At 37.4% G+C, this 14,484-nt stretch overlaps 1 protein-coding gene across 1 annotated transcript; it reads left to right on the forward strand.

Annotated features, from left to right (window-relative positions):
- Positions 1–10,541: 10,541 nt before the first annotated feature.
- Positions 10,542–12,317, forward strand: LOC137394844 (tetratricopeptide repeat protein 28-like; the record flags this gene model as incomplete). Its single annotated transcript, XM_068081614.1, has 3 exons — positions 10,542–11,352; positions 11,527–11,832; positions 12,055–12,317. Coding segments are annotated over exons 1-3 (1,296 nt in total), but the record flags the coding sequence as incomplete, so codon positions are not given.
- Between the last annotated feature and the right edge of the window lie 2,167 nt (positions 12,318–14,484).

The following is a 14,484-nucleotide window of genomic DNA, read 5'->3' on the forward strand; positions in this document are numbered from 1 at the left end:
CTGACTATACTGCGAAGGTTTCTGCCTCACAGGCTAATTTCAGGTCCGATAGACCTTTCTCTCTGATGAGAATGTTATGAAGTAGGCTATTGCTTAAACGATGTAAGTACTAGACACCTGTGGGTAGATGACACCCACCTGATGTTTGTAATGTAATATAAAGTGTCAATAGATGAAGTAGCTAACATTACAGTAGAAATTATTCAGAGAGACGGAGACTTCATGTTAAACCAGTGAGTGCATAGTGATTGTGTTTAAGACCGCTTGTATGTAGGATGAAGTAAGAGAGAGGTGCATAGAGGTAGGTTAGATCGCTTTTAAGACAACATCTACTATCTAACAAATACCACCTGTGCACCCTCATTTGTTTCTTCATCTGTAGTGCTTATGCTCTATATTCAGATAGTATTTGATTGAGTTGGTAACAGTGCTTTTAATACTGTTAAATGATTTATTGGTTTATTAGTGTAATAATTAGATTAAAATAAGTATTGTAAGCAATATGGACGGATGCTTACTGCTAAGAATGAATGGGAGTTTAGCGTAAGAAAATAAATTATGCAGCAGTCCATCGTAGATGCCTATTGTATTACCAAAAGACAACTTCTAATGAACCACACCTCTCCATTAACTTCGATTTCTGCTCAGAGATTGTCAACTTGAAATGAGTATCTTTTTTTTATTTAAGTTGTGTTTTACCATGCCTTTGCATTTCAATTGGTGCCTGCCAATACTGTGAAGCCATTCTCTGAGTTGTGAATAAAGGCTCTATTAGGGTAGTCTGGCGTTTTCCATTATGTGAACACGGCCAGTCAATCTTAGATTCTTTTAGATGTGAACTTTATACATGTTAGGTAGGTTGGTATGAGCTAGAATATCCTCATTCGGGATGAAATCTCAAAACTTCACATTTAGAATCAGATGCAGATGTCTCATCATATAGACGTTAAACTTGTGATCAGTTAGCTTGTATAATGGCCAGCTCTACACTTCATGTAACAGAGAAGATAGAATGATGGCCTGATATACAGAGCATTTAATTTTGAATATCAGATCCTATTCATATCACACATTTGCCCTAACTCGTCCAAAAGGGATTGAAAAACATCCTTGTGTTTATCTCATCAGCCATTTTGCTGCTACTCATGACTGTCGGCCTGAGCCATCACTCTTCGCGCCCGAGGGTTGGTATGGCCCCCTTCCCCTTCGCTCCCAGGCGGCGGCGGCGGCGAAGGAGGCAAACGCTAAGCTACAAGGTAAGTTTGTAGGCCCCTACCAAGTCATAACCGCCTGGCCCAACTACAGCTATGTAGTGAAAAAGCAAGGCCAAATCTCGACTTAACACAAGTCCAGGTTGAAACCCTATCATGCCTGCCCAGGAAGCGCTGGCCGTGCTCTGGCAACGCTTTAGCCTCGAAGAGTGCCAAATATGAATGGGGCCAAGAGGGCTCGGCCCTCGCGCAGGAACTGCTCACAAACGGATAAAGAATTGATAGATTTTCCTTCCCAAATGAGTTCAGCTGATAAGCTCGACGAGATGGGAAAGGCAACTCCACAGGCAAATACCGAAAACGAAAACTTGCACAAAAATTTGTGCGAGGGTTCGAACCTCGAACCTCCGGCTGCACATTGCCAAAACGAAGGTAGAGATGAAATGGTCCCTTCCCTTCTAAAAAGCCCGGCTGAATTATTTACGAACCTGGACTCCGGACACCTAACAATGTCTCCTCGAGCAGTGGAATATCCCATCACTGCAGCAGAAGAACCAAGAAGAACGGTGATTGGGTCTATCAGACAACGAGAGGATAAGAAGACCTAGCCGCGGAACAGACAGTTTCAAAAGGCAGCCCACAGTACCAGAACCAGAATATGCCAGCTGCTGACGACAAACATTTGCTTAATCAAGAAATTAGCCACTTTGAACACCATGTTAAGCAGCTTGGGACGTTGGCCCGGCTGGCTGCTTCACCCATGTTGTTTAATTAGATAATGCCTCTAATGGAGGGGAGTGTGTAGTGGATGCCGGGCCATGACTTTATAATTCGTGTAGATATTTATATATATATATATATATCGTTAATGCTGTGTTGATTTTTTTATTATATCGTTATTAATTTGTTCGTATGCTATATCACTATTATGTCTTCGTTTATCACTGTATTATAACCATGCCAACGCATTAGCGATTGTGTTTATTCACCTTGTTTGCCGGTGTTCTTACCGTCTGCCATAAGCTGGAATGGCTGATATTATTACATAAAGGAGCATGCTCACTTAGTTGAGCAGAGCAAATAGCCTTACGCTCCTCGGCTAGTGAAACTTCCATCGCTAATAAAAAGCTGAACGAAATTACACGCACTCTCTTCTCTCTATGTATTAGTCTAGATAGTGCCAAGTAAAGGCCGGCAAATTCCTTTACACATAATCCTGCAACATGTTACATTGAAACACAATCATATACCTTTTCATATTGGAACCCAACCATATACATTGTTGTAATGAAACATAATTCTGCACCATGTTATATTGGAACACAATTCTTGCCATATTGAAACACAGCGCTACTGCTGCTACTTTCACCTGCTCCAACACTAAATGGACGTACTTACACAGACATAATCCCTAGCAATACAAATCAATGTTTTCATTACTAGACAACAAAAACTGTGCTTTTATTTACATCTCTATTTTCTGATTATTGTAGAGAAAGAAGAAAAGACTGAGTACCTAATGGATGTGTCCTTTTACATAGAGTGGTTAGCTAGGTCTTACAAAGAGAAGGCAGAACAGTCTGGCAATTGGAGACACTATCTACAGGTAAGTTTACAATATTTCAGATCAACTAGAGTGAAATGTAAAATGTTTACAAGGAGACTGAGCACACTAAGATGGTGAGTCATACATTTGACGACTGCAACATCATTTAACTGTTATTCGCGAGCAGAGGTTATTTATTTATACCACTAACTTTATTAACATGAAACTTGAAAAGTTGTGATTTTACAAAATATTCAATCTTCACTCCTGAACGTAATATATTAGTTTAAAGGTAATTCAAACAATTATTTTTTAAATGGAGGTTATAACAAAATATAAAATTTAGTATAGATCGCATCTTATAACATAGCCATATTGTATTTTGTCCAATGAAGATGGAAAAATGAAGATTTTTCAACTTTTAGCAAAGCCAATTGTAGTACAAATATAACATGTAATTAATGGGGCTAGTGTTGAATATTATTGTATATTGTGTCATTGACTCAACAGATTACTAGCATCTAACAATTTACTAGGTGAATGATTATAATGTTATTTATTTGAGACTTTAAAATATTATTACTGAGTCAAATTCTTATAATATTGTAGAAAGTTTATTGATTCACTTTGTTGTAGCTGTGGTTTAAAACAGGGAAATTATGAACACTCCTTTATAACAGCTCATTGCTTAAAACAGACATTCTCTAAGACACCCTTGAAGTTCTTTAAATTCTTCAACTGAAATTATAGATGGTTGCTATGACAAGTGATATTATCAAGTCTTTAATTGTCCGTTTTGAAATTTACCATAACTTTTTTTATTATGTTTTCTCGCATGACAGTAAAATATCATAGCAACTAATGTGAAGTGATGTCACAGCGTTGATAGTGGTAGAAGCAATTTTGCTGAAAACATAAGTACGATTGAAATGTACTTGAAATGTCATGTTGCAGTATGGACATGGATTAAAGTACCATTGTTGAAAACAGAAGTCAGATTGAGTCGTACCTAAGGCTATGAAACACAGAATTCTTATTATTTTGCTATTAATTATTTACAATCTTTAGGCTCACGGGCTAGCTAACTTCTGCCTTGCTCAAGACTTAACTCCAGAAAGACGTAGACTTGTATATGAAATAGAACAAAGTTGGTACAGAGGAAACCATCCTCTCAGCTATGATCAGCATCAACAGTTAATCAATGACCACAAACTACTTCTGACAAACTACCGAGAAGAAACTAAAAATACCTTTGCTAGTTTAGACAGCTTAGTCGAGGCTTTAGACACTGGTGAGCTATTCAGTGAAAGAAGTTTAAAAAGTGCTGAAGAATTCTGTCAAAAACTATTTCAAGCAAGTAGAACTTGTACTGATGGACTCGTCAAGGTGTCGAGAAAAATTCTCCAAGATAGTGTTGATATACTAAAACAAGGAAGAAAATATCCGCCATGCCAATTTGCCCTGATAGGGCTTGGATCAATTGCCAAAGGAGAAGCAACTCCCTACTCTGATTTAGAATATGCCATCATCGTGGAGAAAGAATCAGACTACTTTGAAAAATTAGCTGTTGACACCTACTTCAGGATAGGGAATCTGGGAGAGAGTCAGCTTAAAGGATTTGATATCGAGGAACTCAAAGGCAATGAGCACCTTGATGATCATATGAAGCAATTGACAACTGGTTACAGAATAGATGGAATAACTGAAAATTCTGGAAACATTCCGACAGGTAATGGCAGAAAGGGAGGTCACACGCTGACCTTTTCAGTTGAAAGCTTGATGAATCTTTATCGACAAGAAGCCGAGGCTAAATTTGATAGATTTCCAGGCGACAAATCGGACATGTTCTCTTCTACTGTAGTCATTCTCTCTAATGGAGAAACACCTGATAGTAGCCAAGTCTATGATCAGTTTATTACAGCAAGAGAACATTATGAAAATTCTGTGTTGAATGAAACAAACGCTGTCCAACAAAAACGCCTCGATTCATTTCGAATGGATATTGATAAATTTTCATTTGTGCCAGACTTCGTCAAGTTTCAACCTCCAAATAATCTGAATGTCAGGGTAAAAGAGAAGATTTTCCGTTACCCAACTCTACTAGCAAATAACATAAAGATGTGTCTAGGACTACACTCTAAACGCTCATGGGAGATATGGACAGAAATGCATCAGCTTGACATCTTGTCAACAGAGAATCAAAAGTACCTAAATATTCTTCTAGCAACTGCCATTTACTTACGAACCTCTGCTTATCTCAAGTCAAACTCTCAGACAAATGATGTGCAAATTGACAAGTACCATAAAGGAAGGCAAGATAGAGTCTACACTGTTCCTGCACACTTGTTTGTACTAATGGGCTACTTACTTGTACAAATAAAACAATTTGTTTGCTCTGCAATGCCTCAAGTAGCAACTTCCGCTGATGTATCTTTGTTGCCACAGCAACTAACAGTTTCTCTTGAGAATCATTGGTTGCTAGCAGAAGTGCTTTACTTTACTGGACAGTATGAATCGGCTAAAGAGGCAGTCAGTAAACCTATAGACCAACCACTTGACAGTGACAGCGAGGACATACTGTGGAAAATCATCAGTCCAACCACACCACAAAGAAGTGACCTACTTGACTGCAAATATGTTCCACAAAAACGAGCTGAACTTTGTGCTTACCTCCTATACTACACGAAAAATTTTAATTCAGCGCTTCGTTTCTTTAATTCTTTCATCGTCACACAAAAAAAGCAGCATGCTCTTTGGAAGCTGTTGGCAGCACATTGCAGTAAAAAGATAGGAGATTACATAAGAGCTCGGGAACTACTCAGAGATGTGAGTGTTTATTCGCTGGTATAAATTTAACATTCCTTTAAACATCTAAAGTGTTGGAAGATTTTAAAGTTTCAAGATGAATCTTTGAAATGCTTTCTATCTTGATAAAATTATTTTTTATTTATAACATTTGGCAACTCAGGCTTTGTTTCTTTTTTGGTTTAAATTGCTTTTTTGAAATTCAATTTCTTTAATGTTTTATTTATTTTTTTTCTATTGCTCATGAGAGATATTTGCCTCAGAAAGATTGATTGATTGAAAAATTGGGAAAAAGTAGTTGTGATAGCACAAAGCAGTCAGAACTTTTAAAAAATTTATTTACATATAACAACATGTGTCCATTAATAAATGATAAAATACTAAGGAAATTAGTCGAGTAAAATAAAAAAGATATAGTAATAGTACAGACCTTTAAATATTTCATGGTTATGTATCTGTTGTGTAGCTAACACTCTTCAACACAGACTATCAACAACTCATGTTAGTCTTTGGTTGACCTTAAACAACACAGAGAGAAACCTATATTGACTTTTGCTCCAATTTCTGTATACCCTTGAAGAGTGATAAACACTGTGGAAAAAATCAAATACTCCTCTCAGAGCTGTTTTCATTTGTTTCTCATTATCTGGCTACCTTTCCTTGCTGCCTTCTTTGTTTGTCTATGTTCAGGGTAAACAATTAAAAACATATAATCGCATTTACGTGTTTTTTATTTCAGCTTTTCAGCCACAGCGCATCACTTTAGTGACAAGCAGCACTGTTTAGTTTGCACAGAATGAAACGCCGGACACCACTCGATGTGTCATTAAAAAATTACAGTCAATTCCAAACTGGATATATGAAAAGTACCAATTGGTTGAGTCCCCTACTTGTAATATCAAGATGGATGTCCATTGCGAAGAAATCCAGTCTCGACTTTGTGCATAAGATGTTGCAAATATCTTATCCCGATGAACCCTTGATTAATCATTTAGTAGTAAAGGTAGCCATTAATCTGATTATTCAGATAGCGACTGTGATGTTGTAGCAAATGTTTTTATGGAAAGCTGAACAAAGAGTGATATTTCATGGAAATTTTGATTTTTAAAAATTCAAATTTTTAAACAATGCAAATATTAATGCCACATCTACCAGAGCTGGGTAGTCGAGTTAACACGCTTGCTTGAGCAAGTCTCACTTCACTAATGAATTGAAAATAATCGATTCTCTTGTATCTTTTACTTACTGTAGAGTTGTATTGACTCGCAGCATCCTGTCAATAATAATTGAAATGAATCAAGTCTTTACTGTCACCATAGATGAATTAACTCGAACTCTATTTTTATATGCAAAATTACTCGAGTCAAACTGAAACAATCTTTCCCTTTATATTTATTGAGTTGATGAAAATCTATCACCAACAAGATGTCTTAGGTGACACAAATGGTTACTCGATGTGTGACAAAGCGAACACATTATTGCAGCCTCATGCTGCCACCTGCACACGCTTTTGTAAGACTTCTATATCACAGTGTATGTTTTATTGATCAATAACATGTACTATACACTAACTTTATGGTTTGTCTGTGCGCTGACAATAAGCTTATTAATATGTTTTATAGCCGCTTGCAAGTGTCATTAATTCTATGTGTACGATGAAAAAGCTAACATGACGACTTGCCTTTGTACCTACACAAAACAGCGATCACATATCGTAGTGTTATCAGATCTGCCCAAAACTTGGTGACAATAAATTTAGGAAATTAGGTTATCATTGTGCCAAAAATGAACCAGTTGCATATATTTTCCTTCACTCACAAAACAGCATAAAATCGTGGATAAATCTTTTAATTTCCCGCTAAAGATAAATGACAGAATTGTTGTAAATAGCGACCTAAACGTATTTCTGCGAGTGAGTCAGTGAACAGCAAGCGAGCCAATAAATCACATGGAATAACTATTTGCACAGTTAATCTTGAACACCAGAAAATGGTTGATCAGCGCATGTGTTAGAGTGTTAGTCTAATAATCTGAATGTTGTGGGTTCAAGACCAACTTATAACAATCTTTTATCTCAACCTGTGACCATTACTGTGACAGACAAATGGAAGCACAAAATCACGACTTTTTTATAAAAAAATATTGCAGAAGAGTGTGGCACACAGCAAGCTTTTTTGCTATCATTGTAATATATAGATAATAATATAGTATAGGTAGAGTGCCTAAGTTGAGTTACTTAGTGTGGGTATTGTTCTTGGCACTCCAATCATGGGAGTTATAAATTTATATATTGGTGACAAGCTATGTCATACTGCATTTCCCTAAAACTAAGAACAGGTTAAAGAATACAATTGTTAAATAACGAGTTTCCTAGTAAAGATATCTGATATCTGTCTCAGGCTGAGAAAGACATAGAGTCATCAGATAGCAGAGACTTGTTCAAGGAGACTGATGACAACAATAAAGATACATCAGAGGCATACAGCAACATTGGTTCTGTGTACTTTGGTCTGAGTGAATACGACAAGGCATTTGAATACCATACAAAAGCATTGAAGATGGACGAAACCATGTATGGTGAAAATGTTCATTCAGACCTTGCTGTAGACTACAGCGACATTGGTTTAACATACAACTCACTAGGTGACTATGGACAGGCACTAGAATATTACACCAAGTCATTGGATATGCATAAAGCTATATATGGTGCTGAGACTAATCATACTGCGATTGCTACTAGCTACAGCTACATAGGTTCAGTATACAACTCACTAAGTGACTATGGACAAGCACTAGAATATCACACCAAGTCATTGGATATGCATAAAGCTATATATGGTGCTGAGACTAATCATACTGCGATTGCTACTAGCTACAGCTACATAGGTTCAGTATACTACTCACTAGGTGAGTATGGACAAGCACTAGAATATCACACCAAGTCATTGGATATGCAGAAAGCTATATATGGTGCTGAGGCTAACCCTACTGATATTGCTATTAGCTACAACAACATAGGTTCAGTATACTACTCACTAGGTGAGTATGGACAAGCACTAGAATATCACACCAAGTCATTGGATATGTATAAAGCTATATATGGTGCTGAGGCTAATCATACTGCTATTGCTACTAGCTACAGCAACATAGGTCTAGTATACGACTCACTAGGTGACTATGGACAGGCACTAGAATATCACACCAAGTCATTGGATATGGATAAAGCTATATATGGTGCTGAGACTAACCATACTGCTATTGCTACTAGCTACAGCAACATAGGTTCAGTATACAACTCACTAGGTGACTATGGACAAGCACTAGAATATTATACCAAGTCATTGGATATGTATAAAGCTATATATGGTGCTGAGACTAACCATACTGCTATTGCTACTAGCTACAGCAACATAGGTCTAGTATACGACTCACTAGGTGACTATGGACAGGCACTAGAATATCACACCAAGTCATTGGATATGGATAAAGCTATATATGGTGCTGAGACCAACCATACTGCTATTGCTACTAGCTACAACAACATTGGTTCAGTATACGACTCACTAGGTGACTATGGACAAGCACTAGAATATTACACCAAGTCATTGGATATGGATAAAGCTATATATGGTGCTGAGACTAATCATACTGTTATTGCTACTAGCTACAGCAACATAGGTTCAGTATACAACTCACTAGGTGACTATGGACAAGCACTAGAATATTACACCAAGTCATTGGATATGGATAAAGCTATATATGGTGCTGAGACTAATCATACTGTTATTGCTACTAGCTACAACAACATTGGTTCAGTATACGACTCACTAGGTGACTATGGACAGGCACTAGAATATCACACCAAGTCATTGGATATGGATAAAGCTATATATGGTGCTGAGACTAACCATACTGCTATTGCTACTAGCTACAACAACATTGGTTCAGTATACGACTCACTAGGTGACTATGGACAAGCACTAGAATATTACACCAAGTCATTGGATATGGATAAAGCTATATATGGTGCTGAGACTAATCATACTGCGATTGCTACTAGCTACAGCTACATAGGTTCAGTATACAACTCACTAAGTGACTATGGACAAGCACTAGAATATCACACCAAGTCATTGGATATGCATAAAGCTATATATGGTGCTGAGACTAATCATACTGCGATTGCTACTAGCTACAGCTACATAGGTTCAGTATACTACTCACTAGGTGAGTATGGACAAGCACTAGAATATCACACCAAGTCATTGGATATGCAGAAAGCCATATATGGTGCTGAGGCTAACCCTACTGATATTGCTATTAGCTACAACAACATAGGTTCAGTATACTACTCACTAGGTGAGTATGGACAAGCACTAGAATATCACACCAAGTCATTGGATATGTATAAAGCTATATATGGTGCTGAGGCTAATCATACTGCTATTGCTACTAGCTACAGCAACATAGGTCTAGTATACGACTCACTAGGTGACTATGGACAGGCACTAGAATATCACACCAAGTCATTGGATATGGATAAAGCTATATATGGTGCTGAGACTAACCATACTGCTATTGCTACTAGCTACAACAACATTGGTTCAGTATACGACTCACTAGGTGACTATGGACAAGCACTAGAATATTACACCAAGTCATTGGATATGGATAAAGCTATATATGGTGCTGAGACTAATCATACTGTTATTGCTACTAGCTACAGCAACATAGGTTCAGTATACAACTCACTAGGTGACTATGGACAAGCACTAGAATATTATACCAAGTCATTGGATATGTATAAAGCTATATATGGTGCTGAGACTAACCATACTGCTATTGCTACTAGCTACAGCAACATAGGTCTAGTATACGACTCACTAGGTGACTATGGACAGGCACTAGAATATCACACCAAGTCATTGGATATGGATAAAGCTATATATGGTGCTGAGACTAACCATACTGCTATTGCTACTAGCTACAACAACATTGGTTCAGTATACGACTCACTAGGTGACTATGGACAAGCACTAGAATATTACACCAAGTCATTGGATATGGATAAAGCTATATATGGTGCTGAGACTAATCATACTGTTATTGCTACTAGCTACAGCAACATAGGTTCAGTATACAACTCACTAGGTGACTATGGACAAGCACTAGAATATTATACCAAGTCATTGGATATGTATAAAGCTATATATGATGCTGAGACTAATCATACTGCTATTGCTACTAGCTACAGCCACATAGGTTCAGTATACTACTCACTAGGTGACTATGGACAAGCACTAGAATATTACACCAAGTCATTGGATACGGATAAAGCTATATATGGTGCTGAGACTAACCATACTGCTATTGCTACTAGCTACAACAACATTGGTTCAGTATACGACTCACTAGGTGACTATGGACAAGCACTAGAATATTACACCAAGTCATTGGATATGGATAAAGCTATATATGGTGCTGAGACTAACCATACTGATATTGCTACTAGCTACAACAACATTGGTTCAGTATACCACTCACTAGGTGACTATGTACAAGCACTAGAATATCACACCAAGTCATTGGATATGTATAAAGCTATATATGGTGCTGAAGCTAATCATACTGCTATTGCTACTAGCTACAACAACATTGGTTCAGTATACGACTCACTAGGTGATTATGGACAAGCACTAGAATATCACACCAAGTCATTGGATATGGATAAAGCTATATATGGTGCTGAGACTAACCATACTGATATTGCTACTAGCTACAACAACATTGGTTCAGTATACCACTCACTAGGTGACTATGGACAAGCACTAGAATATTACACCAAGACATTGGATATGCGTAAAGCTATATATGGTGCTGAGGCTAATCATACTGATATTGCTACTAGCTACAGCAACATAGGTTCAGTATACAACTCACTAGGTGACTATGTACAAGCACTAGAATATCACACCAAGTCATTGGATATGCAGAAAGCTATATATGGTGCTGAGGCTAATCATACTGCTATTGCTACTAGCTACAGCAACATAGGTTCAGTATACCGCTCACTAGGTGACCATGGACAAGCACTAGAATATCACACCAAGTCATTGGATATGCAGAAAGCTATATATGGTGCTGAGACTAACCATACTGATATTGCTACTAGCTACAGCAACATAGGTTCAGTATACAACTCACTAGGTGACTATGTACAAGCACTAGAATATCACACCAAGTCATTGGATATGCAGAAAGCTATATATGGTGCTGAGACTAATCATACCGATATTGCTGCTAGCTACAACAGAATAGGTTCAGTATACAACTCACTAGGTGACTATGGACAAGCACTAGAGTATCACACCAAGTCATTGGATATTCAGAAAGCTATATATGGTGCTGAGACTAACCATACTGATATTGCTACCAGCTACAGCAACATAGGTTCAGTATACAACTCACTAGGTGACTATGTACAAGCACTAGAATATCACACCAAGTCATTGGAAATGCGTAAAGCTATATATGGTGCTGAGGCTAATCATACTGCTATTGCTACTAGCTACAGCAACATAGGTTCAGTATACAACTCACTAGGTGACTATGTACAAGCACTAGAATATCACACCAAGTCATTGGATATGTATAAAGCTATATATGGTGCTGAGGCTAATCATACTGCTATTGCTACTAGCTACAGCAACATTGGTTCAGTATACTACTCACAAGGTGACTATGGACAAGCACTAGAATATTACACCGAGTCATTGGATATGTTTAAAGCTATATATGGTGCTGAGACTAACCATACTGCGATTGCTACTAGCTACAGCTACATAGGTTCAGTATACAACTCACTAAGTGACTATGGACAAGCACTAGAATATCACACCAAGTCATTGGATATGGAGAAAGCTATATATGGTGCTGAGGCTAATCATACTGCTATTGCTACTAGCTACAGCAACATAGGTTCAGTATACAACTCACTAGGTGACTATGGACAAGCACTAGAATATCACACCGAGTCATTGGATATGTATAAAGCTATATATGGTGCTGAGGCTAATCATACTGCTATTGCTACTAGCTACAGCAACATTGGTTCAGTATACTACTCACAAGGTGACTATGGACAAGCACTAGAATATTACACCGAGTCATTGGATACGCGTAAAGCTATATATGGTGCTGAGGCTAATCATACTGCTATTGCTACTAGCTACAGCAACATAGGATCAGTATACAACTCACTAGGTGACTATGTACAAGCACTAGAATATCACACCAAGTCATTGGATACGCGTAAAGCTATATATGGTGCTGAGGCTAATCATACTGCTATTGCTACTAGCTACAGCAACATAGGTTCAGTATACAACTCACTAGGTGACTATGTACAAGCACTAGAATATCACACCAAGTCATTGGATATGTATAAAGCTATATATGGTGCTGAGGCTAATCATACTGCTATTGCTACTAGCTACAGCAACATAGGTTCAGTATACAACTCACTAGGTGACTATGTACAAGCACTAGAATATTACACCAAGTCATTGGATATGCGTAAAGCTATATATGGTGCTGAGACTAATCATACTGCTATTGCTACTAGCTACAGCAACATAGGTTCAGTATACAACTCACTAGGTGACTATGGACAAGCACTAGAATATTACACCAAGTCATTGGATATGCGTAAAGCTATATATGGTGCTGAGGCTAATCATACTGCTATTGCTACTAGCTACAGCAACATTGGTTCAGTATACTACTCACAAGGTGACTATGGACAAGCACTAGAATATTACACCGAGTCATTGGATATGTTTAAAGCTATATATGGTGCTGAGACTAACCATACTGCTATTGCTACTAGCTACAGCCACATAGGTTCAGTATACGACTCACAAGGTGACTATGGACAAGCACTAGAATATTACACCAAGTCATTGGATATGGAGAAAGCTATATATGGTGCTGAGGCTAATCATACTGATATTGCTACTAGCTACAGCCACATAGGATTAGTATACTACTCACAAGGTGACCATGGACAGGCACTAGAATATCACACCAAATCATTGGATATGGAGAAAGCTATATATGGTGCTGAGGCTAATCATACTGATATTGCTACTAGCTACAACAACATAGGTTCGGTATACAACTCACTAGGTGACTATGGACAAGCACTAGAATATTACAACAAATCTTTGGATATACTTCACATGATACACTGTGAAAAACCAAATCACCCTGACATACAGCGTTTACAAACTATAATCCTTTGTGTCAAAATTGGCAACTTTAATACCACTACCAGTGCTTGCATCTTTCCTTTCTGATTCTACTGTTTGTTTTGGGTATAATGTTTATCATTGAACATTCAGTTTAGCCTTCTGCATTAATTGTGACAGAAACATGCTTTATTATATCCTCTGTAGTTTCCTATGCGTAGTCCATGTTTACTCGAACAAGTCTTTAGAGCGTTTTATTTTGTTTAAATTTATTGCATTCCTTTTTTATTATAATATATAATAACACTATACATATTATATATTTATGGTACTATATAGTAATATTGACAGCTCTTGGTGAGGTATGTTGACTGTTCATAGTTGTTAATTAAGGTGAAGTCTAAAACTGGTCTAAAGGATTATACTAGTAGGCAGGTTTAATATTATTACAGAGTGGGGATGCAACTCCAACTTCCACTATAATAACCAAGTTTTTATTATTATAAAGCTTGAGCTTTTGCAGATTTAATATAGACCAGTGGCTACATGAGTTAAATCAGTTGAATCAGCCTTTTTTCTTTGATTAGCATCAAGCATCATGTCTAACCAATTGTTATAACGTCATAGGTTAGTGTATTTGGTATTTTGAGTTTCTTTATTCAACTGAACACTA

Source organism: Watersipora subatra, chromosome 4 (genome assembly GCF_963576615.1).
Source record: "Watersipora subatra chromosome 4, tzWatSuba1.1, whole genome shotgun sequence".
NCBI classification, from domain to species: Eukaryota; Metazoa; Bryozoa; class Gymnolaemata; order Cheilostomatida; family Watersiporidae; genus Watersipora; species Watersipora subatra.